Genomic DNA, 26,865 nt, shown 5'->3' with positions numbered 1-26,865 from the left:
GGGGGACAGACACCTGATTTCACAATTTAGAAAAAAACAACCCTGTAACAGTACAACTTTGAACTAACGTTCTTAGCCTCTGGAAGACTTAGTTTTTCTTAGGGCCCTTAAATACAGCCATATAACCCAAAATATCAAGGCAGTAAATCCTGCAATATCTGCTTTGAACTGGTTATCTAGTCCACACTGCCATATATTCCAGTTCAAAATAGATATAATGTGGGGTTTTTATTTAGCTGTGTGGAAGGGGGCTTAACAACTTTTCAGCCTTCCAGAAAATGCACTAGATGTTGCACACACAAAACTTCCTTTATTTGAAAAGGCAAGCTAGCCATGGCTCTCAGAAAGCCATTTTCAGTTATCATATCAGCACCACTGTTGTTTTTTTTTGGTGGGTCATAGAACGGCCACACACCCTGCACTGGATGCAATGATCAATGCTCCACTGTATTCCCTTAGTTAACAGTCCTATCAGTCTCCTGAACTGAAAACAATTAATGGAGAGCGCTTAAGGGTATTGTGAGGATAATTACCAAATGAGGACTACAGTTTAATTACGGTGGCACAGTAGGATAAACCCCTGTACCAGCAGGACTGAAGACCAGACAGGTTGCAGGTTCGAATCCGGGGAGAGGCGGATGAGCTCCCTCTATCAACTCCAGCTTCTCATGTGGGGACATGAGAGAAGCCTCCCACAAGGATGATAAAAACATCAAATCATCTGGGCGTCCCCTGGGCAACGTCCTTGCAGACGGCCAATTCTCTCACACCAGAAGCAACTTGCAGTTTCTCAGGTCGCTCTTGACACGACAAAAATAAATAAATAATGGAAAGTAGTCGGAGGCAAGCTGGCAAGCCTGCTTTACAACCAGAACCTGTTTGCCTCACACCCAGCTTGTTGCTCCATCTCCCTTCATCGGTGGAGACACTCTTACCCCACAAGGACACCAGTGGAGAACAAAACCATCAATTAACCTCCAAATGACAAAAGCAGGCCATTAAACAATGATTTCTCAGGCAGTGTCATGCAATTGAACTCAAGAATAATGCTGGAAGTTTTGTTCAGGGAAATAGGAGGAAACTCAGCAAATGCCACTGATAGGAATAATGCTCCACTCCCACCTTTCATTGGACTCAGGCCTCTTCTACACTTGACATAAAATCCAGATTATTAAAGTAGATAATCTACATAATCTGTTTTGGATGATAGGAGTTTACACTGCCTTATAATCCAGTTAATCTGAATTTTAAATAGCAATGTAGAAAGGGACACAGTTTGGACACTGGATATTAGTAGGGAGAGAATAGATTTGTGTCTTAGGCCCCTTCTATGCTGCCACATAAAATCCAGATCATCTGCTTTGAAATGGATTATATGGCAGTGTAGACTCATATAATCCAGTTCAAAGCGGATAATGTGGATTATCTGATTTGATAATCTGGATTTTATGGCAGTTTAGAAGGGGCCTGGGATCAGATCCTGGGATACAGAGCAATGTAGATCCAGCCTTAGATCATACCTTTACTTCTACACAACTGCCTTTTAAGATGTAGTTTCTGTCAGGATCACATGACATCTGACTTTGAAGTGTTAAGACAATTCTCTGAAGAATGGTTGAAGTTTTGTACTACATGTGAGCCAAAAATACGGATAAGAGTCAGATTTGGTGAGCAATGTGAGTGGGGGGAACCCAAGCTATGGATATCTCCCAGATGGCAAAATATCCTTCTTGACAGACTCATTCCTTACTTATATGAATCCTGCACATATAACTTCTGACGTTAGGCTAAATTGCAATCTTATTATTGAAAGTTTGCTATTATGATGTTTCCTGTTTATGGCAAATCGAGAATAGTGCATGGTTTAAAAAGTGCATATTTTATGGTACTTTCCCCAAACATGAACAAGTCACAAGTTCAAAAACCAAAAACAGCCACAAATCATCATTCAGTAGTTTATTGTGGAGACGTATAACTGCTTTGACAGCAACACACTCAAAGGGGGGGCTACAGTTCACCCTAAAGGACAGGGCCCCACCCAACCCTCACACCGTCCCCCCGTGCCCTCTACCCCAAGCTCTATTAATCGTTTCCTTTAAGCCCAGAATGGATGAAGAAACCAAAAAACAAATGCAAGTTTTGAGTTAGTGCATACTCATTTCTGAAAAACAAAAATTCACATGACCACACAAAACACTTAGGGACAGACAGCTCTGCAGGGAAGGTGCTCAGGAGAGTAGGTGGGATAAGGAGATGAGAAAATATATTGGATAGTGCTTTTACAATAGACGTATCATCACTTGCTGCCATTCCTGAACATGGACTTTGAAGCCTGCTATGTCTCCTTCCCACACACCCCACACCCAGCAATCCTGTGCCCTTCATTCCACCTTCTGTCATTTACGATGGGCAGGCCTTCACTGCAGCTCTGGTTTCACTCCTCGAGGGTGGCCAAGAACATTCAAGTCTTATGCCAGTGCAGGCGATATGGTCCATTCGTTCAGAGGACTGAGGGGAATAAAGAGGAGAAGTCATGAGGAGGGTGAGAAAGAGGGAGAAAGGGTGAGAGAGAGAAAGAGAGATGAGGTCTTCATGCGACTTCTTCCTCCGCCTCCTCTTCAAACTCCCCTTCTTCAGCAGTGGCATCCTGATACTGCTGGTACTCTGAGACCAGGTCATTCATATTGCTCTCTGCTTCTGTGAACTCCATCTCATCCATGCCCTCGCCTGTATACCAGTGGAGGAAAGCCTTGCGCCGGAACATGGCTGTGAATTGCTCAGAAATGCGCTTAAAGAGCTCTTGGATAGCTGTACTGTTGCCAATAAATGTAGCGGCCATTTTAAGGCCACGGGGTGGGATATCACAGACTGCTGTCTTCACGTTGTTGGGGATCCATTCAACAAAGTAGCTGCTGTTCTTATTCTGTACATTCAGCATCTGCTCGTCTACTTCCTTCATGGACATCCTGCCTCTGAAGACCGCTGCAACCGTCAGATAGCGCCCATGGCGTGGGTCGCAGGCTGCCATCATGTTCTTAGCGTCAAACATCTGCTGTGTTAGCTCTGGCACCGTCAAAGCCCGGTATTGTTGGCTGCCACGGCTGGTTAATGGGGCAAAGCCAGGCATGAAAAAGTGGAGACGAGGGAAGGGCACCATGTTTACAGCCAGTTTGCGAAGGTCAGCATTGAGTTGGCCAGGGAAACGGAGGCAGGTGGTCACACCACTCATGGTTGCAGAGACCAAGTGGTTGAGGTCTCCATAGGTGGGGGTTGTGAGCTTGAGGGTCCGGAAGCAGATGTCATAGAGAGCCTCGTTGTCAATGCAGTAGGTCTCATCTGTGTTTTCCACCAACTGGTGCACTGAAAGGGTGGCGTTGTAAGGCTCCACAACTGTGTCCGAGACTTTGGGTGATGGTACCACACTGAAGGTGTTCATGATACGGTCTGGATATTCCTCACGGATCTTACTGATCAGGAGAGTCCCCATACCTGACCCTGTGCCTCCACCAAGAGAATGGGTCAGCTGAAAGCCTTGGAGACAGTCACAGCTCTCCGCTTCCTTCCTAACTACGTCGAGGACAGAGTCCACCAGCTCAGCGCCTTCTGTGTAGTGTCCCTTGGCCCAGTTGTTCCCAGCACCGCTTTGACCTGAGCAATGGAGAGGATGAAATTAAAGGTTTCTTAGTTTATTACTGGATTTTTTTATAATAACAAATTAAATTTGTGTGCTGACTTTCTCTCATTCATGTCCATTCACACATACACAGGCATTCAGCTCAGTAGGATTCTTAGAATTGCCCAATGAAACCAATTCTCTGTTGAGCAAATTGATTAGAATCCAACTACATAGTGCCTATAAACAACTTGGCAAAAGGAGCAGTATACATTTCAGAAACTGGATGTTTCATTATTTAAATTCCAATGAACATGTCTACTTGTTTAGCGCCAAAAAATTAGACTTCAACTAGTAATTACAAGCAGTCCCCAAAGATAGAAACAAGGTAGGTTTTGTAGGTTTGCTCCTAAGTTGAATTTATATGTAAGTTGGAACAGGTTTTAAGTATAACTCCAGCCAAATGTGTATGTAAGTATGTGTGTATGTATTTGTGTGTGTGCATGCATGTATAAGCTTTGGATAGCTTAGGGAAAGATTAACACCTGTGTGGTGTTTGTTTTTCTGTTGTGTCTATATTCAGAAGATTTCACCTCACTTTCTGTCCCTGCAATCATTGGATTTTGAAAAAATTGGCTTGTTGTGGAATTAAGGAATGGCAATAAAGCTTCAGTGGAGACACCTGAGACACCTTTCCCCATCATAACTCTTTCAGAAGTGAATTTCTCTTTCTAGGGGTAGATTTTTCTCACTTCCTGTTGTCTCACCCCGGTTCTTAACTATGAGTTGTGTGTAAGTCGGATGTTTGTAAGTCAGGGACTGCAATGTGAATCCTCTTTTTTTTTTTTCAGAAAAAGAAGTAATTGCAGTTTTTTTCCAGATGAAAATTGTGCCTAGGATTGAGAGAAAATTACCTACCAGCAGGGAAATCTGTTTCCATTCTGAGCAAGTACTTTAAAGAACTAGTTATAGTGCATCTCCATGGTAGAATTAATGAGGTTTGGAACAACTAACTGCCATGGCTCACAGCTATGGAATCCTGGAAGTTCTAGTTTTACATGGTCTTTTGCCTTCCCTGCGTCAGCAAACTACAAATCCCAGGATTTCATAGCACTGAGCCATGGCATTTAAAGTGGTATCAAGTTGCATTAATTCTACAGTTTTTTTTTTGTCGTGTCAGGAGTGACTCCTGGTGTGAGAGAATTGGCCTTCTGCAAGGACGTTGCCCAGGGGACGCCTGGATGATTTTGATGTTTTTATCATCATTGTGGGAGGCTTCTCTCATGTCCCCACATGAGGAGCTGGAGCTGATAGAGGGAGCTCATCCGCCTCTCCCTGGATTCGAACCTGCCGGCACAGGGCTTTAATCCACTGCGCCACCGGGGGCTCCTAATTCTACAATGTAGATGCACCTATAAAAGCATTCTCTCTTGAAAGATGGCTGGTCACATGTTGGATCATGCTATCAACAGCATCTTATAGAAGGAGGCAAACAATCTTGCCCATGTTTCCCTTTATGCCTCTTGAAAAGGCAACAGGCACCCTTTTTAAAATGGGGAACAAGTCATGTTACAAATGGTTCCCTTCCTTCAGCTAAAGCCCTCAGATCGATCTCATACAGCAAAACATTACATATGTTCTATTAAATAAGTGCTTCTCTAATTATTAAAGTTATGCCTCTAATGGTCTGGGAATGCCTCAGGCCTTCCATAAGTATATGCAAAATTTTGTACATGTCATCAACCGATCCAAATTTTCACAAGAAATCTCCACCTTGAATTAAGCAAGCGGTTACTAGCCCTTATGACACATGGGAAAACTGAAGGTGGCATCCATTAGAGGTCTTGAGCTCAGAATGTGATGTTTTCCTGCCATTGTATGAGCACGAGGTAGAGAAGATCGGAATACAAAAGTTTTAAATAAATAAAATAAAAAAGAAGCAGTACCTATTGATCTACTCACATTTGCATGTTTTGGAAAGCTTGACAGTCCCCCGAACTGCCACGTTTTCAGTCAGAAAGTTCAGCAGCTCAGCGGTTTAATCCACTGTGCCACCAGGGGATCAATCAGACAACATGCAAAGAAAAATAATATCTTGCAATTTTTTTTCTTAAATCCCTGTGCTGCTTTTGAACGCAGTCCAGTTTGAGCAGCGCTGCCCAGAAATCCAAAATTGTCCACATGGGTGGCTAAGATAGGGGCATCTTTGCTTTCTGATGCTTCAATGGTACACCAAATCACAACTACAAACATTGTGAATAAAATTACTTTTAGTCTATGTGTACAAAGATGAAAAAAATTGTCTTTAGGGTTGGGTCCCATCTCCAAGATACTTCATTGTGTATCTTTTTTGTAAAATACGGATATTCCAAAATATTAACATTTTTTTAAAAAAAAAAACCAAATCCATGGATTTGGGATAAGGGATGCTCAGTCTGTATCTAGAAGTAAAATACAAGCTAGAGAGGGTTTATGTAAGAGTTTGTTCTATTTTTGCTGCTAAGAACCTTTCCCATCAGCAGTTTTTAAGCTCACAGGCAATGCTTTAAGTTCCCATGCTAGACTCATATTATCTGCATACAGAGCAAGGATAGGCAGTTAAAACTATCTCTCCCAGAAATGAGGACACTGTGGCTGCAATAAAAAGCTGTCTGTCTGCATGATAGTATATGACTACAGTTCCAAGATCAAGAAGGGACCGCCTTTACACTACCTCTGAGGATGCTTGCCATAGATGCAGGCGAAATGTCAGGGGAGAATGCTTCTAGACCATGGCCATATAGTCCAAAAATACACTTTTACACTGCTCCTCAAAACTAGGTTGCAAGATAAAATCTGCATGGTTTTCTATGCCCAAGTTCTACATCTAGTATAAGACCCAGGATCGTTCCACACAGGCCTATATCCCAGAATATCAAGACAGAAAATCCCACAATATCTGCTTTGAAATGGGTTGAGTTCACACTGCCATATATTCCAGTTCAAAGTGGAAAATGTGGGATTTATTCAGCTTACCAAAAATTGTTTCCTGACCCTTTGGAAAACATCTGTTTTGTAATACCAAAGAAGCAGTCACATCAATTATACACACAAATACGAGGGGAAAATGTGGTTTTCTAATTCAGTGAGACAATGTCTGCAAGAGCAGGCTATCGTTGCTTCTTCCGAAGAATTTCTTACCAAAGACAAAGTTATCAGGCCTGAATATCTGCCCAAAAGGGCCAGACCTGACTGAGTCCATGGTGCCAGGTTCGAGATCAACCAAGACAGCTCTGGGCACGTACTTCCCACCTGAAGGGAGAGAGACAAAGAGACATTTTTAGAGGAATTGATAAGAATCCACCTGCTGGCAAGAGCCCTCCCTTTCCAAGAGAATGGCTCTAATGTCTATCCACACAAGCTTGGGACAAGTAAGCCAGTCAGTTCAAAGCAGAAACTATTTTGTTCCTGTCCCTATTTACTGATCACATGTACCATATATCCTGGGGTACTAGACGACTTTTTAGGCCTGGAAAAACTTATAAAAAGTTGGGGGTCGTCTAGTACGCCAGGTATAAAATTAAAATAATAATAAAATGAAAAACGATGACTCCCAGAATGCCTCAGCAAGCCCATCCCAGGCACGCGGCAGCCCTTAGGGGTCTCTCTCTCTCCTCCTCAGCGGTAGAGCCTCTTGGTGTGGAGGGTCTTGGCCTCGGGCTCCCCTCCTCCTCTGCCTTGGCTCATGGCGGCCTCCTGGGTGGACTCCCCATCTTTCCTCCCTTCCTGGCTGCCTTCCTTGCTCAGGCTCAGGCCTCTCCCTTGTTGGCGCATGGGCCCCTGGGCTGCTTCCCGTGCCACCTCTGGAAGGGCCTCCGACGCTGCTCAGGCCACTCTCCTTCCTGGCACTGGCCCCACTCCGCCGCCATCGAGCCTCTGCCTCCCAGCCCCGTCAAGCTTCACGAGAAGCGCCTCTTCTCCCATGAGACAACGCCGGAAATGTTGCAGTGCTTCTCACAAGGCTTCTTGGCGGGGCTGGGAGGTAGAGGTGTGATGGCGATGGAGTGGGGCCCACAAAGCCTTGCGAGAAGCGCCTCTTCCCTGCAAGACAATGCCGGGAATGTTGTCATTCCCACCGTTGTCTTGTGGGATAAGAGGTGCTTCTCGTGAGACTTGGGAGGTAGAGGCACGATGGTGGTGGAGTGGGGCCAGGAAGAAGGAGAGCGGACTGAGGAGCGCGGGATGCCCTTCCGGAGGCGGTGCGGGAAGCAGCCCAGGGGCCACTGCACGCCAGACGTAGAGGAGAGGAAAAAGAAACCACCATTGCCATGCTGTCACTGCACCTTGGATCTAGAAACCTCAAGACTGACAATAAAATACAGAAGGAAGCATTCTGGGAGCCCAGTAGAGGAATGGAATGCGGAGTCGTCTTAAATGGCGAGTATAACCCTAACTCTCTATTTTGTGTTTAAAAGTTGGGGGTTTTTCTTATAGCCCCAGTCACCTTGTATTCTGGATAAGCTCTCCCTCTGAAGTGCAGTCGGAGGATGACAGCTCTCAGATGCAGCTTTCAGGGCCAAGGATGTTTAGCATTAGCAGCAGAGATGTGTCTTAAACCTTCACAACACTCTCTGGCTTCTTTGAAAGGAGATGGATGGTTTGAGGAGATGTTTCTTTAATGTAGGACTTCAATTTTCTGTCATCCTTTTTCAACAACTGTTCAATTGCAGCAGCTGCAGAAATGGCAGACAGCTGCTACGGACTGCTTTCCCTCCCTTTCCTAACTCCAGGGTTCATGAAGAGTTTATTCGATTCACTCCCATAACAGAAGAAGGTGGCAAAAAGACTATTTTGTGAGCTAACCAATGCCAGTGCCCATATTGATTTAATCTAGCATCTCTCCTTACCGGAGACTTACAATAAGTTGCCAGGGGAAAACTCAAGTGAAGTCCTGTACCTTACATAGTAATATTGTCAAAGGACTGGAAGCCATGCCTTGTGAAGAGTATCTTAGGGAGGTGGGTCTGTTTAGGCTGGAGGCCTGAGGGTTGGGAGGGACATGATACCCATGTTTGAATGTTAGAACCGATACCACATTGAAAATGGATCAACCTAGGAGCTTGAGATTGTCTGGGGAGGCCATGCTCTCGATGATCCCGCCTGCATCACGATTGGCAGGGACAGGGCCTTCTCAATGGTGCCCCCCCCCCCCCGGCTTTGGAGCTCCCTCCGCAGGGATATTAGATCATCCCCCCTCCTTCCTGACTTTCCGAAAAAAGGTAAAAACTTGGCTTTTGAGAATGCAGTGGAATAGGTACCATGAAATTATGAATGATTAACATGGAAAGGGCAGAAAATGTTGCTAGAAAATGATTTTAACAAGATGATACCAGTGACTACATGTTTTAATGGTTTTTTAAAATATGTTTTATATTGTTATGTTGATTGTGTTTTTTAATCACACTTTTATGAATGTATGGCATCGAATTTGACAATCTGTAACACAACTTGAGTCGCCATATGGTTGAGAAAGGTGGGCTATAAATGTCGTAAATAAATAAACAAACTGGATTTTTTTGCAGCTCCAACGACTAGGAAACAGAGCAATAGATTTAAACTATAGTAAAAGAAATCCCACCTAAACATTAGAAAGAACTTCTTGACAATAAGAACTGTTTGAAAGTGGAATATACAGCCTAGAATCATAGAATTGGAAGAGACCTCATGGGCCATCCAGTCCAAACCCCTGCCAAGAAGCAGGAAAATCGCATTCAAAGCACCCCCAACAGATGGCCATCCAGCCTCTACTTAAAAGGCCTCTACTTAAAAGCCTCCAAAGAAGATGCCTCCATCACACTCCGGGGCAGAGAGTTCCACTGCTAAACACCTCTCACCATTAGGAAGTTCTTCCTAATGTTCAGGTGGGATCTCCTTTCCTGTAATTTGAAGCTATTGCCTCCTAGTCTCCAGGGCAGCAGAAAACCAACTTTTCGATTGATGTGATCTATTGTTGCTGGTGATTAACCAGCAGTGCAAAAGCCCAGCCCTTATATATCTATTAGTGCTTTCAAAATTATATTATTATTGTTGTTGATGATGTGGTTTTTACATTTTTATCCCAAGCTTGCTCCCTCCTCCCTATGACTCCCCCTCACATATTTATATACGGCCATTACTTCTCCTCTCAGCCTTTTCTTCTGCAGGCTAAACAGAAGCCTAGGAGAATGGTAGAATGTCCTTCTCTGGAGGTTTCTAGACAGAGACTGGAGACCATCTGTCAGGATTGCTTTGATTGTGTGTTCCTGCATGGCAAAAGAAGGTTGGATTGGGTGTCCCTTGCGGTCTCTTCCACAATTCCATGATTTGACTTGTGAACAACAGAAGAAATTTCAGCAGGGATAAGCAACACCTTCTAAAACAAATATTAAAGATATATAGGGACACTTCCCTGTTTTTTCTATATACAACTGGACAGTCAGAGGCAGTGAGGTCAGAGTCTAGTTCAAGAGAGAACAGGATATGTCAGCTGACAGTAGAGACTGGAGCTAAAATATTGCCAGGTAGGTGGGAGTTTAGTAGGAAATACAAAAGCGTGGGTGGAAAGACCAGAAAGGCCAGAAAGAGAGAAGAAAGTGAGCCAACTGATTATAGTGACAAAGCTAAGAGCAAATAGCATCAACAGCTTTCTGGTATAGAAACTAGTTTGCAAACTGAATACTGTTGGCCTTCCATATCCATGGCTTTGTTTGTATCCATGGATTAAATAATTTGTGGCTGAAAAACAAAATTAATTTCAAAAACCAAACCTTGATTTTGCCATTTTATTTAACGGACATTATTTTGTTACACCATTGTATATAATATGACTTCAGCATGCATGGATTTTGGTATCTACTGATGTCTAGAAACCATCTCCCTCAAATGCCAAATGCCCACTATACTATCCTATATAGCATCACACAAGTGGGGTAGAGGAAAACTGAGATGCCACTTTCTCTCGACCCAAGTTGCACTCTTCTTTTGCAACTACAGAAGCTTTGGAGTGTCATTTCACCTTTTGTCATGTATGCTTGCATCCACCACTATTGGAGGCTGCAGGATTTCACCAGCTTTGCTGGAAGATTACTTGTAATCCCTTGTCCCCTCAAGTCTTTTACCTTGTGTTATATTTTTTCAATTGCAAAAGAAGGTCTACAAATGCTCTCAATGAAAAAAATAGCAAAACTATTTGACGGATTAAAGGTACCGTGGCCAGGAGAGATAGGCAGCAGACTTGCATGGAACTAAGGAATGATGACTTGGGTGTACTATTGAGACATACAGCCTTGCTTGGAACAAACCTGAGGCCTCGTTGTAGTAGACATTGATCCTCTCCAACTGCAAGTCACTGTCCCCATGGTAGGTGCCAGTTGGGTCTATGCCATGTTCATCACTGATGACTTCCCAGAACTGTAAGTAGGGAGGAAAAGACAAAAGCATTAGTCACTCTCATGTGACCAAAACCTTGGGCAAACTTAGATCTAAACCAGGGCTGAAATGCGGAAGTGAAGAAAGTCAGCTTCAGAGAGCTTTTACAACTATACAAACAAGGAAAGCTGGGAAAAGTTATATTTTAGGACTACGACACCCAGAATTCTACAGCAAACAAAAGGTTTTGGACATCTATATATATAAAAATGCTCTGTTCGTTTTGAGTGACATTGTAACTCAAAATACACTGGATGAAATGTTGCCAAATTTGGCCACAAGACACCTACTAACCCAAGGAGTGACCATCACTCAAAAAAGTTGATTTTGTCATTTGGGAGTTTTAGTTGCTGGGATTTATAGTTCACCTACAATCAAAGAACATTCTGAACTCCATCAACGATGGAATTGAACCAAACTTGGCACACAGAACTCCCATGGCCAACAGAAAATATGGGAAGGGTTTGGTGGGCGTTGACCTTGAGTTTTGGAGTTGTAGTTCACCTACATCCAGAGAGCACTGTGGACTCAAACAATGAAGGATCTAGATCAAACTTGGCATGCATACTCCATATGCCCAAATATGAACACAGATGGAGTTTGGGGAAAATAGACGTAGACATTTGGGAGTTGTAGTTGCTGGGATTTATAGTTCACCTACAATCAGAGAGGATTCTGAATCCCACCAATGATAGAATTGGGCCAAACTTCCCTCACAGAACCCCTATGACCAAGAGAAAATACAGTGTTTTCTGGTGGTCTTTGGCAACCCATCTGACACCCCCTTGCATCCCCCCAGGGATCCTGATCCCCAGGTTGAAAAATGCTTCCTTAAGACCATCCAGTCCAACTCCCTTCACTAGGGCAAGAAAACATAATTAAAGCCCTCCTGACAAAGAGCCATCCAGCCATAGATATAGATAGATATATATTATTCACACACACACACACACACACACACACAATCATAGATTTGAAAGGGACCCTTAAGGAAGGACAATTATATGTTGCATTTTCCAGAGTAGGTAAACCAGACCATCTCTACTTTTACTCTGACAAAGAAACAACAAAAATACTGTTTACCCACAAGTATAAAGAAATTACATATATTAGAAACCAATACTTTCTCATTACATTATTTTCCAGATCACCAGACTGGGCCACAGCAACGCGTGGCAAGGGACGACTACTTATCCATAAAAAACAATGGTTTCCACCTTTTGGTTTTCTTCATTAAGCTGGGCTCCAGCAGGAGAAAATCCCAGCAAATTGGTCTACCATTGTATCATGCAGCATCCGATTCGGGTTTTCCACCTAGGCACCAGGCATTTAAAATCTTTTCCCCATATTAGTCCCTGAGGCATAATGGCACTGCAAGGGGAGGTCTTTCTTCACAGTTGTGGCTGATAGCCAGTAGTAACCATCACTGAACATCTGCCACATGGGAGGAGAGCAGTGAACTTGATAGCTTAGAGATTGGGTATCAGAATCACCCCCACTGACTCCAATAGTAATCAGATGGCATGTATTGGATTTGCAATCAATTATCTCAAGCACTAGGTATGCATTATTCTTCATTCAACAAGGTATATCTGTCATTCTGGCCTCTGAAGGAACTTTAATATTCAGTTTCCCAGAGAAAAAACTAAGAGTGTGATAAGAGTATCTGAACCTTGCTGAGCACACCATTTTCAGGTTATGTTTCCTATATAAGCCCACATACTGTGTGTATCCTGCATGTTACAGAAGATAATGGGAAATGTTCTACATTGGGCCACTCCATACTTTAAGATAATGGGAGCCTCCAGATTTTGTTGAACTCCAGTTGCCTCTAGACCTAGCTAGCCTAGCCTTTGGTAGGAAATGATAGCAATAACAGCTCACCAATATCCTATGATCAATGTTGATGGAAGATTCCAGTACTAGCCCAATCGATTTCTATATCTGAAAAGGTGTGTGTGCATGCAGCATTTTGGTATTCCGTTCGGGCAGCATATCATGAACTGAGCCTATCTACAATACAAAGTAATTATATTTCCTATCTCCCTGTCCCCCTTCCCCACCACACTCTACTCTCATGCTCTCTGGTGTACACATGAGTATGCACTGGTGCAGTTCATTCGGGGTACAAATCAGAACTAAGAGGCCTTGCAGATGTCATCTAAAGTGACCAAAGGAAATGTGGGAAGGTAATGGCGCTCCATGTAGTCATGTAGGCCACATGACCTTGGAGGTGTCTACGGACAATGCTGGCTCTTCAGCTTAGAAATGGAGAAGAGCATCAACTTCCAGAGTCGAACACAACTGGACTTAATATCAGGGGAAAACTCTTTAGGCACGACACAAATGGTACAGTTTAATTTTGAAGAGGGATCACAGGTCAATGGTGGGATTCATAGAGTCATAGTTGGAAGAGACCACATCGGCCATCTAGTCCAACCCTCTGCCATGCAGGAAAAGCACAATCAAGGTACACCTGAGGGATACTCTGCATGTAGAAGTTTCCAGGTGAAATTTCTGGAAATGGTAGGTTAGGCTTGGAGAAAAACCCATGTAAATGCTAGGAAGCGGCTGCTAGTTAAGCACTGCCAGAACCAAACTAGCAGAACTAACTACCTTACTGTGTTTGCATGTCTGGACTGACGGGAGTAACCAGAATTTTAACACATGCAGCTGTTGACAGCATCAGCACTTCTCTGCAGATACATCCTTACCACAGCTTGGTGCACATGGTGCTTTTATTCAGAGTAACAAGACACCTTCCCCTCGTGTCATACTTCAGGCACATGCTTTAGCTTCCAAAAACCACGCCATATCTTGAAACTAACCTAGAAGCAGTCCTACTTTGGAAACTCAGCAAGCTGTCATCACACTGTTATTTGAACCTAAAGATCAAGGGTCCTTCAACACAGAATAACCCAGAATATAAAGGCAGAAAATCCCACAATATCTGCTGGGTTATCTGAGGCCACACTGTTATATATTCCAGTTCAAAGCAGATAATTTTATTCAGCTGTGTGGAAGGGGCCCAAGTCACTATCTGGTACAGGATTCCAGGCATCCATTCATTCTGTCCTAGAAGCTACTATGAGGGATGAATGAAAAGTAATGCCTCCACCTTCATTACTTGGGTTTGGATGGGAATATTTTAATAAATCAAATGCAGAAATAATCCTTAGAATGTGCTCTACCAGTATTCACTTTTCCACATAATCACCAGACAATTGAATACATTTCTACCAACGATGAACAAGTTTTCTGAAGCCATCACAGAAGAAGTCGACACTATTTCCGCAACCCATCGTGCACAGATCTTCCGATAGCCAAGCAAAGCAATAATGTGACCCTCATATTCTTGTGAGATGCCGATTATGCTTGAAATTTCTCTGAGTGATACGACGATCGCCCTGTTAACTTTTTGCTTGTAAAACTCGGTGGTTGTCATCACAGTATGTCAGACTCTTTGTTTGTCACGCAAGTCAGATGTTCCCACCTCAGCATCTTTAAACTTACTCGCCCAATGACGCACAGTATTCACATCAACACAATCACCATAAACAGCTTGCACTCTCTGATGAATCCCCTTTAGGGTGACACCTTCTGCTGTCGATAACTCAATGACTGCACGTTGCTTAAGTTGCATTGACTGACTGTTTACACAGGGTTCCATACTTTGCATTTTAAACAACAGAACCCTAAGCCTTCCGGTCAAAATGGCAGCTGATTAGATTTAAGGGAGGCAAAATCTCAGAGGAATGGCCATTGCCTAGAAAGCACACGCTATCTGTGGGCCCTGGTTGAGGGGAAGGCGGGATGACGGATTAATAACAGCAATGAGCCAACCTGCAATTCCAGAGAGGAAGGCTATCAACTGATCTATATCCAAGTAAGAGGACACTTTCATTTTGTTGAAAGACTGGAATGCGCCTCCAATTTTAATTCAAAAGATGACAGCCCTGTTGTCTAGGTGTTCAGACATTTGATCCACAGACTGTAACACAGATCTAGCTGCAATGCGAGGACAGAAAGACTGAGATGATTGCGGATACATAAGACGTAAGATGATTCACAGGAGCCCTTTGGCCCTCAAATGGTAGATGTCACACTATACACCCACTAAAGGACACAGCAGACCAGGAGCCAGTCAGAAGGGTAGGTATGAATCTATAGGTAAAGGAAAGGTTTTCCCTTTACATTAAGTCCAGTCGTGTCCAACTCTGGGGGTTGGTGCTCATCTCCATTTCTAAGCTGAAGAGCTGGCATTGTCCGTAGACACCTCCAAGATCATGTGGCTAGCATGACTGCATGGAGCGCATGAATCTATACCCAGAACTATTTATCTGCAAGCAAGATTCTTTCATCAGCTCTAGTGGATGAAGACAGATTTATTCCATAGCAAAGTGGACACCTGAAATCCTGGCATGACAGAGACAATACTGTGAGGGCTAATATTAAGGAAAGTAAGGAGGGTGTGATATTCCCTGTAAGATTACAGGCATTCCTAGAGTTACAAACATCCAACTTACAAATGACTCATAATTAAGAACAGGGGTGAGACAACAATCCTTGTTTCGATAAATCCAATTTTCACAGAGATAGAAAGCGAGGTGAAATCTTTTGAACCCCTGCACAGACAGCAAAACAAACACCACAGAGTTGTTAACCCTTCCCTATGCTATCCAAAGCTTTATATTATATTATATTATATATATGGCTGGGGTCACACTTTAAAAATGTACCTGTTCTAACTTCCATACAAATTCAGTTTAAGAACAAACCCACAGAAACTACCTTGTTCATAACTTGAGAACTGCCTGTATATAGTATAGGAGCCAACTGGACTTGTAGTTGAATTCTGTCAGACTAATACTGAGTTAGGGGAGCCTTCTATTAATCTTCCCCTAAACTGCGGCCCTCCAGATGTGTTGGCCAAAAGCTATACAAGCTAAAGATTATAACAGTCTTAAAACATTTGACAGACATCATGTTGGCAAAGAGTGGCCTGTATATCTCTGTTTGGGCTCCAATTATTTTTCTAACCACAACTCTCAGTAGATTTCTTGGTAACAAGGCAGAAAGATCAACTGTTCTCATGTTATTTAAGAATAGTTAAAGGTAAAGGTTTTCTTATAATATTAAGTCCAGTCATGTCTGACTCTGAGGGTTGGTACTCATCTCAATTTCTAAAACAAAGAGCCGGTGTTGTCCGTAGACAACTCTAAGGTCATGTGGCCGGCATGACTGCATGGAGCGCTGTCACCTTCCCGTCAGAGTGGTACCATTTGATCTACTCACATTTCCATGTTTTCGAACTGCAAGGATGGCAGAAGCTGGGGCTAACAGTGGGAGCTCATGCCGCTCCCCGGATTCAAACCTGCGACCTTTCGGTTAGCAAGTTTAGCAACTCAGTGGTTTAACCCACTGCACCACCAGGGGCTCCCAGTTAAGAATCCAACCACTCAAAAACGGATAGGAATTTACACACACCTAACATCTACCTATCTACTGTGCCATAATCGCTACAACTGGGAACAGCAATATTTGCATGAGTCACTGGCCTACTAGAGAACTAAATCTAGATGTTTTTATATGAGTTTAGAGCAGGGATCCTCAAACAAAGGCCCGTGGGCTGGATCCAAGGTCATTTACCCGGCCCTCGCTCAGGGTCAACCTAAATCTGAAACTACTTGAAAGCACACAACAACAATAACAACAATCCTATCTCATCAGCCAAAAGCAGCCTACATTTTCCATTGAAATACTAATAAGTTTTAATTTCTTAAAATTGTTCTTCATTTTAATTTTTAAGTGTTTTTGCACTACAAATGTGATATGTGCAGTGTGCATAGGAATCTATTCATGTTTTTTTTTTCAAATTATAATCTGGCCCTACGACAGTTTGAGGGACTGTGACCTGGCCCTCGGTTTAAAATGTTTGAGGACCCCTGGTTTAGAGGCAGGGTGTTTCAATGGGATCATCCACATGTGATGCTCAAGCACTCTGATGTGGTGGACTGGTACCTTCCTCCACGTGACAGGGACTGGTACTATATTATTATTAATGTGTGTACACAACTTGCCACAGATGGCCAGTAGTGATGGCTCATGAACCAGGACCAGTCTGCAAGCTATTACTTTGAGTAGCATTGCCCCAATGAAAATAAATTGGGGGCTTATGAGAATGGATTCTCTGTGTGAGGATGGACACTCCTTCCTCGCATCAGGAGAGGTGCCATGCAGTTCCAGCATCAGCTGGGGCCAGCGCACAGGGCTATGTGACCCATCCCTCCCCACATGTCTTGTGTAAGCCTGCTACAGTGTTAACCATGAGAATATCAACTATCCTTTCACAGTGTTAACTTTGTGACAGCTGTGTTAGTTGTAGTACAAAAAAAGAAAGAATGTAGCAATACCTGTACAACTGAGGGCCCTTCCATACAGTCATATAACTCAGAATATCAAGGCAGATAACCCACAATATCTGCTTTGAACTGGATTATATGACTCCACACTGCCATATAATCCAGTTCAATGTGGATTTTCTACAGCTGTGTGGAAGGGGCCTGATTTATTTTAGAATAGTTGGGTTTTCTAGGTTTTTTGGGCTATATGGCCATGTTCTAGAGCAGGGGTCCTCAAACTAAGGCCCAGGGGCCGGATGTGGCCCTCCAAGGTCATTTACCCGGCCTTCGCTCAGGGTCACCCTAAGTCTGAAACGACTTGAAAGAACACAACAACAATCCTATCTTATCAGCCAAAAGTAGGCCCATACTTCCCATTGAAATACTAATAAGTTTATATTTGTTAAAATCGTTTTTCATTTTAATTATTGCATTGTTTTTATGTGTCTTTTTCACTACAAATAAGATATGTGCAGTGTGCATAGGAATTCATTCATATTTTTTCAAATTATAATCCAGCCCTCCAATAGTTTGAGGGACTGTGACCTGGCTCTCTGTTGAAAAAGTTTGAGGACCCCTGTTCTAGAGGCATTCTCTCCTGACATTTCGCCTGCATCTATGGCAAGCATCCTGAGAGGTTGAGAAGTCTGAGGTTGTGAGGACCTCACACCCTCTGAGGATGCTTGCCATAGATGCAGGCGAAACATCAGGAGAGAATGCTTCTAGAACATGGCTATATGGCCCAAAAAAACCTACAACATCCCAGTGATTCCAGCCATGAACGCCTTCGACAATATATTTGAGTGGGTTGTTGTAGGTTTTTTCGGGCTGTATGGCCATGGTCTAGAGGCATTCTCTCCTGACGTTTCACCTGCATCTATGGCAAGCATCCTCAGAGGTAGTGAGGTTTAGAATAGATTTTATGGATTTCAGTCTGTGTCAGAGATGGACTGAAATTAATGAAAGAACCTCCTAAAGTGAACCAGTTTGTCTTGAAAGTGTTGCAACTCTGGCCCCTTCTACAGGCCTCTTCTACACAACTGTATAAAATCCACATTAAACTGGATTATATGACAGTGTGGACTCAGATAACCAGTTGAAGTCCAAAACACCTGGAGGGCCAAAGTTGGCCCGTGTCTGTATCTAGCTCGATTCGGCCATTCCTGTCACCAGGATTCTTGGTGGATCAGACTGGCTTTGCATTTGACTGGCAGCTGCCTTGCTGCAATGCCCTCCTAGGATTTTGTGGCGGTTCCCAAGCATAAAACCGCAATTTGCTTCCCCTGCAATTTGCCGGTTTTGCCGCCTTGTCTTAAAACATCTGTCTGACTTTGTGGATAAACCGAGTGAGGCTCCGAAGGCATTAATTAAGGGGAAAAACAGCTCATGGACAGCTTATAAAGACTTATCTGCTCAGCACGCTGGGAAGGATGCAAACGCCCCTGCAGACCTGATATGCCTCCTTGGGGACTGAGGAATCATCCCGACCTTGAGATTCAGGGCAGCATTTCCAGTTGCTCCACGGGCTTTCTGATACACATACTCCGCCCCCCTCCCACCGCCCCCGCATGCTGGGACACAACTCTTGTGGCTTCATTTTGCGCAGAGCCCAGCTTGCTTTAAGAGTAACCTCAACCCTTTCATGCCTGGATCTCTGCTCCTGCAGAACAAAGAGAGCTGCTGCACTCTCTTGGCAGGGGTATAAATGTGCATCAACATTGCAATAAACCTCCCTTTCCAACATCCAATCTCTTGTCGACACATCTGCCCCCAATTGAGACTATTCAAATGGAATTATTTTGAGAAGATGAACAGGAATAACTTCAATAACTAGTTAGCAGAACTACTGTTTTTGAAGGGGATGCATTGAGAAGATAAGAAATACTCAAGTCATTGGAAAGGGGTTGTTTATGCTCTAAAACCTCAAATCTAAAGGACAGGAGGATGGTTGGAAAGTGCTGGAGAAAGGGGAAGATTTGGGATTAGTCAGTACCACTTCCTTGCAGTAGCTAAACCCCTTCTTCTTGGAGAGTGACCTGGGAGCTGATGGGAAGTGCGGAGGAAAAGCTCATCAGCCATCTTCCTATATATCAGACTCCTTGTAGTAACCTGTTCTCCTGCTAGATATGTGACTGCAGTGTTTGCCTTACTGGCGTAGCTGCTTTCCCTGAGGGGTGTGTGTGTGTGCATGTGTAAGTAAAAGAAGAGGCTAAATAATGCAAGGATGGCTGCACCCACCCTTCAGGTCTCCCTCCATCGGCAGCCTCTCCTCCTTCTCTTCCACCCCCACTTCAAGTATCACAAGCGCTGGGTATAAATAGAATCTGCCACTCAGGCTGCTGCTGTTCCTGCAGACATAGACAGTGAGGACTCCATTTTAGAGTCACTGAGTCTTTCAGGAGGCATTCAGAAATGGCTGGGGATCAGTGCCCTACCTACTAAAGGCAAGAAGTAGGTCTGATCTGGTGGAGAGATGTAGGGGAGCCTTATCCGTGAGCCTTTTGATGTGGAGGCAAGCTCTCACCTTACCTCTTTGGAGCTTTGAGAATAACTTATTGATAGAGCAGGATTGGCTATTGGTGAGAATAAGGTGGATAGACTTGCAGGGGGAAAGATTTCTGGAACCAGTGTCGAGGCCTTTTCCATACAGCTGAATAAAATCCCACATTATTTGCTTTTATCTAGAATACAGTATATGGCCCATCCAGGCAGCCCTATATCCCAGAATATCGAGGCAGAAAATCCCACATTATCTGAGTGTGGACCTAGATAACCCAGTTCAAAGCAGATATTGTGGGATTTATATGGCTGTGTGGAAGGGTCCAGAGTTGGGAAGTTATTTCCCCGCCTTTGGGAAGAGGCGTTGCGTCTAATACTTGATGTTAGGTCAGTGTAGTGTATTAAGAGTGTATGTATCCTCTTGCAAATTGCTTTTTTTTTTTGTTGTCGTGTCAGGAACAACTTGAGAAACTGCAAGTTGCTTCTGGTGTGAGAGAATTGGCCATCTGCAAGGACATTGCCCAGGGGATGCCCGGATGATTTGATGTTTTTATCATCCTTGTGGGAGGCTTCTCTCATGTCCCTGCATGAGGAGCTGGAGCTGATAGAGGGAGCTCATCCGCCTCTCCCCAGATTTGAACCTGCGACCTGTCGGTCTTCAGTCCTGCCGGCACAGGGGTTTAACCCACTCCGCCACCATATGAAACTGTATAAAAGCAGGGAAGAAGGAGGGCCCTTCCACACAGCCATATAAACCAGAATATCAAGGCAGATAATCCACAACATCTGCCTTGAACTGGATTATTGAGGGAGCTGAAGTCCAAAACACCCAGAGGGTCGAAGTTTGCTCATGCCTGGGCTAGAAGGAACTCCAGAGGTAGAGACCCAACTCCTTGCCTCTCCATGGATGGTTACATTTTAGCTTTAGCAGCTCTGGGTTATTCATAGACAGGGAGCTCAGGCAGGCTCTCCGAGGGAGGGATCAACCACAGGGAAAGTGAACTGGGTTGGCAGGAGTGACTCACGCCTAGCCTCTCCCTGAAGTGATAAACTGGTGTCTGGCTTCTGTAACTTCAGGCAGCAGGTGGGGGCTCATACAAGGCAAGGCATAAGGCCAGATTTGGGGGTTGGGAAGAGGCAACCAGGAATAAAAGCTCTGGGCTTTCATTTTGCTCTTTTGCATGGCGAAAAAGCTCTCCTATGGGGTGTTGGGTAGCTTTTGAGCTGTATAGACGTATTCTAGAAGCATTTTCTCCTGACATTTTGCCTGCATCTGTGGCTGGCAACTTTAGGATCCTCTGAAGATGCCAGGCACAGATGTAGGTGAAACGTCAGGAGAAAATGCTGCAAGAACACAGCATTACAGCCTGGAAATCACACAACAGCTCAGAGATTCCAGCTGTGAAAGCCTTCAACAATACAAAGCTCTTCAATGATGGCACACCCAGCTTCATAGACACCGCATTTCATAGCTCAATATTTTGGAGCTGCCAGGAACTCCCATCAGCTTTGCAAATTGTGAGAATTACTCCAAATATCTACAGCAGTAGTTCTCAACCTGGGGTCCTCAGATGTTTTTTGCCTACAACTCCCAGAAATCCCAGCCAGTTGACCAGCTGTTAGGATTTCTGGGAGTAGAAGGCCAAAAACATCTGGGGACCCCAGGTTGAGAACCACTGATCTACAGGGTTCCCTGCTTTACCTCCAGTCCTAAGATATATGGCTAGGCCTAGCATGCCTTAAGCCAGTGGTTCTCAACCTGTGGATCCCCAGAGGTTTTGGCCTTGGACTTGCAGAAATCCTATCAGCTGGTAAACTGGCTGGAATTTCTGCAAGTTGTAGGTCAAAACACCTGGGAACCCACAGGATGAGAACCACAGCCTTAAGCTGATCTAGTACTAAGACTAGTTTAGCGCCATCGTCCTGGAGTCTACTACCTAACAAGCCAGATGGAAGATACTTGAATTTGGGGACCCTTCCAGACAGGCTCTATATGCAAGAATCCGATCCCAGGTTTTCTGTTTATCCCAGATTAACTGGCAGTGTGGACTCATATAATCCAGTTTAAAGCAGAAAATCTGGTATCAGATCCTGGAATATATGGCCTGCCTGGGACTATGGAGAATCCAAATAGGATTAGCTCAAGCAAAAGCACAAAGTCCCATCAGATCATGCCACCCACAGTACCAACCCATGCCAACAGCTGAGCTCTGCATTACTCACAAGGGTGGAGCATTTCTGTAGCTCTGGATGAGAAGGTATGCCACGTACCTAACTGACTTCCTTTCCCTTGGAGCACGAAAGGCAACATCTTATTTCCCCACAAGAGCTGGCAGGAGGCCATGCCAGAGCTTTGTGGATACAATTTAACAGACAGGAAGCCTCAGAGAGTCCTGTTTTTCTAAAGCAGCCTCAGAAGTATGCAATGGGTCAAAAACGCTCAAACGCCCTGTGTCAACAGAGTCAAAGACACAACTAGAAGGGCCACCCGAAGATCAGAAAGTTGTTTGGATCTACAAGAAGAGGCGAGGGAGGTGCTCAAGCTGGAAAATCAATGTTAGAGGAACTGGTTCAAGGGCATCCAAAGGCCCCTTCCAGAGACTGGAATTGAATAATGAATATATTGAATATTATATTTATATATAATGTATATAGAATTATATAATATTATATATTAATTAATATAATATAATATTATATAATATTAATTAATATAATATTATATAATATTAATTAATATAATATTATATAATATTAATTAATATAATATTTATATAATATTTATATATAATAATATTATAGAATATTAATTAATTAATATTAATAGAATAATGAATAATAAAATAATGAACTGGAATATATGGCAGTGTGGACTAAAATAACCCAGTTAAAGCAGATATTGTGGGATTTTCTGCCTTGATATTCTGTGTTATATTGGCTGTGTGGAAGGGCCCCAAGAAACCAAGTTATTGTAACTCAAGGTGACAATTTTAAGGAAACTGAACATAGTCCAGGACACATATCAAAACAACTGTATCCTATGAAAAGGTCAAAACACCCGATTCCTCTCTCGCCTCTTCTTGTAGTCTTTTCCCAACATCCCCCTCTTATGCCTGAGACAGGGAACCTCATATCTCTGTGCTGTCGGATAAGCGCACAGCTATTTTTGCTGCACTGACATGCGGCAGGAGCCCACTGCAAGGGCAGTTTCCTACAGGACAAATATGCCATGAGGAAGAATTGTATTGCACCAGTTCAGATTCCAGTACTACCAGCCCTCCATATTAACCGGTTCTGCCTCCATTTCTTGAAAATATTTCAAAATGCCAAACCAGCAAACCCTGATTTTGCCACTTTATATATAGGACACCATTTTATTTTTCCCTTTTCTATACAACCAAAATTTAATTGCCTCAAATGTTAGACCTATCTCTAGGTATATTTGACCTGCCGATGTAAAAAAATGGCACTGTTTCCCTCTATTAGCTGTAGTTTCTGACATTCACAACATATGCATCTTACATATCACCTTCTCCTTGCCAATCAAGAAATATTTATTTATTTACTGTTTATTTTATTTATTTACTGTTTATTTTATTTAAAATGCGGTATAGAAAGAAAGCAAATAAATAAATAAATAATGCTGTTTTTGTATACCGCCTTTCGCAGCCGTAGGCGACTCAAGGCGGTTAACAGGGCAATATTTAATGCTTACAATGTCATAGATACAATTAAAAACATAACATATAAGAAAAACTAAATATAAATTCATAGTGTCTCCTTGTTAAAAATGTTGTCCAGACTCATTGTCTAGTCATTCCATTTTCTTGTGTCAGTTACTCTACATTTGCAAACTCTTGTTCAAAAAGCCACGTTTTGGCTTTTTCTGTACTGTTAAAAGGGAGGTGGCCAATCTAATATCTATAAAGAGGGCGTTCCATAGCTGAGGGCCACCACCAAGAAGGCCCTGTCTCTCGTCTCTGCCAAACGTACTTGTGACGAAGGCGGTAACAACAGCAGGGCCTCCCCAGACAATCTTAAGGTCCTAGGTGGTTCATAAGGGGAGATGTATTTGGATATCTAAGTTGGGCCAGAACCGTTATATCAAATCATGATAATCATATATAAGAAACTAGAGCTGATGGCAGTGTATCCAACACAATTTTCTGAATCAACGCCCCCAATAACACCTGCAATAGGCCTAAAAAAAACAAGACACCATTGTTTTGGGTTGGGATGTGTATTTATGATGACTTGAGCATCTATGGATGCTGGTATCCTTGGGAAGTCCAGGAACCAAACCCCAGCAGGTGCCAAAAGTCCACTATACTATCCGTGTTTTGGAGGGATATCCAAACAAGGCTTTTGGGGGTAACCGGTGGGAGAGGGGGAGAAAGATCCTTCAGGGTTGCTAGTTCTGTTGTTCTGAATTTATTTTGCTGTAATGTATTACTGGGCTCGGCCTCATGTAAGCCACCCCGAGTCCCCTTTGGGGAGATGGTTGCAGGGTATAAATAAAGACTATTATTATTATTATTAGTCTATGGACCCTTACACACAGCCACATAACCCAGAATGGCAGAAAATCCATAATATCTGCTTTGAACTGAGTTATTTGAGTCCACACTACCATATATTCCAGTTCAAAGGGGATTTTATTCAGCTGTGTGGAAGGGGCCCAAGTCCTCACTTACAGTGCTATATAAAATCCAGATTATATGCTTTGAACCGGATTATACTGCAGTGTAGACTCACATAATCCACTTCAAGGCCCATAATTTGGATTTTATTTGGCAGTATAGAAGGGGCCTATATCGGAAATCAGAAAAAGTGTATCAAGTGTGGATGGGAGGTGCCAAATAACTACATGTGTAGTCTATGGGCCCTTCCACACAGCCACATAACCCAACATGGAAGAATATCCATAATATCTGCTTTGAAGTGGGTTATTGGGAGTCCACACTGCCAGTTCATAGGAGAAAATGTGGGATTTTATTCAGCTGTGTGGAAGGAGCCCGAGTCCCCACTTACACTGCTATATAAAATTCAGATTATATGCTTTGAACCGGATTATACTGCAGTGTAGACTCACATAATCCACTTCAAGGCCCATAATTTGGATTTTATTTGGCAGTATAGAAGGGGCCTATATCGGAAATCAGAAAAAGTGTATCAAGTGTGGATGGGAGGTGCCAAATAACTACATGTGTAGTCTATGGGCCCTTCCACACAGCCACATAACCCAGAATGGAAGAATATCCATAATATCTGCTTTGAAGTGGGTTATTGGGAGTCCACACTGCCAGTTCATAGGAGAAAATGTGGGATTTTATTCAGTTGTGTGGAAAGGGCCTGAGTCCCCATTTACACTGCTATATAAAATCCAGATTATATGTTTTGAACCGGATTATATTGCAGTGTAGACTCACATAATCGACTTCAAGGCCCATAATTTGGATTTTATTTGGCAGTATAAAAGGGGACTATATCACAAATCAGAAGAAAAGCATATCAGTTGTAGATGGGAAGTGCCAGATCCATCCATCATGTCTGAAGGTGGGTTCAACTGGATTTTCAGTGGGGGGAGAGCCAAAGTGATTGACAGCAACCCGCGTGGGCGGGACTAAGAACCGCAGAACCCGGGAAATCGAGTCCGGAAGGGAAAGAGGGATCGGAAGGGAGTGGGGGAGGAGGAGGAGGAGGAGAAATGCCACGGGCTGGGATTTCTCTGCGAGGAAAATGCGGGTTGGGAGCCATGTTGGCGCCTGCATTGCAGGGATCCACCCAGCCCCAAGATCCCAGATCGCAGCCAAACGCCTCGACACCAAACTCTCTTCTCTTTTTTCCCCCCAGTGATCAGGATTGGCAGGAAGCCAGAAGGAGGAGGTGGCACAAAATAGATGGGTCCCCCCTTTTCATTCCCCTTTTGTTTGGTCTGCAGGTCCCAAATCCCCCCCATGGGCACTGGATGGGGATCTGGAAGACCCCAAAGCTCTGCTCCCTCTCACCTTGGCTCCGATCTGGTTGCCGCACTGGCCGGCCTGCAAGTGCACGATTTCCCTCATGGTCTCTTTTCCTGTCGTTGGCTGCTTGGCGTTGTCTTGCTTTCCTTCCCTTCCTTCGACTGCCGGCGTCCGGCTGCTCTGCACCTTAAATGGGGAGGGAAGGGCCAGCGGGAAGCTCTGCGCATGCGCCCCAGCTGCTTGCCAATGCTCAGCCTCTCCCTCCCTCCCACTCTCCCTCTCTCCATTCCTGCCCAGTGGGCTGGCGACTCCAAGAGCTTGGGCCCTTCCATCCAGCCAGATAACCCAGAATAGCACAAAATCCCACAATATCTGCTTTGAACTGAGTTATCTGTTCAAATGTGGGAATAAAATCCCACATTTTCTGCTTTGAACTGGAATGTATGGCAGTGTGGACTCAGATAAACCAGTGCAAAGCAGATGTTGTGGGTTGTTGTAGGTTTTTTCGGGCTATATGGTCATGGTCTAGAGCAGGGGTCCTCAAACTTTTTAAAGAGAGGGCCAGGTCACAATCCCTCAAATTGTTGGAGAGCTGGATTATAATTTGAAAAAAAAACCATGAATGAATTCCTATGCACACTGCACATATCCTATTTGTAGTGCAAAAAACACTTTTAAAAAGTGGTTCTCAACCTTTCTAATGCTGTGACCTCTAAATAAAATTCCTCATTGATGCCGAGCATCTCCCCCCCCCCCCCCCCCAAGTATTTGTAGTTCGCCAAGGGCCGGACCATGGATTCTGTTGCTTCCTGACCCAGCGCACATAACTGGATTCCTGTTTCCTCTTTGTGAACTCTCTGGCTTGTGCACTGGACTATGGACTCTGCTACTACCCAACCCAGCGCCCATCACTGGACTTCTCCCTTCTCTTATTGACTCTCTG

The 26,865-nt window shown here is 43.7% G+C and overlaps 1 protein-coding gene across 1 annotated transcript; it reads right to left on the bottom strand.

The window, feature by feature from the left end:
• Window positions 1-1,941: 1,941 nt before the first annotated feature.
• On the bottom strand, window positions 1,942-26,144 carry TUBB4A (tubulin beta 4A class IVa). Its single transcript, XM_060763655.2, has 4 exons — window positions 25,968-26,144; window positions 10,933-11,041; window positions 6,794-6,904; window positions 1,942-3,648 (listed from the first exon to the last, which is right to left on the bottom strand). Exons 1-4 carry the CDS (start codon window positions 26,022-26,024, stop codon window positions 2,591-2,593), a joined length of 1,335 nt encoding a protein of 444 aa, XP_060619638.1. The 5' UTR covers window positions 26,025-26,144; the 3' UTR covers window positions 1,942-2,590.
• Between the last annotated feature and the right edge of the window lie 721 nt (window positions 26,145-26,865).

This window comes from Anolis sagrei, chromosome 2 (genome assembly GCF_037176765.1).
Source record: "Anolis sagrei isolate rAnoSag1 chromosome 2, rAnoSag1.mat, whole genome shotgun sequence".
Lineage (NCBI taxonomy): Eukaryota > Metazoa > Chordata > Lepidosauria > Squamata > Dactyloidae > Anolis > Anolis sagrei.
This window is presented reverse-complemented; position numbering and strand designations above follow the sequence as displayed.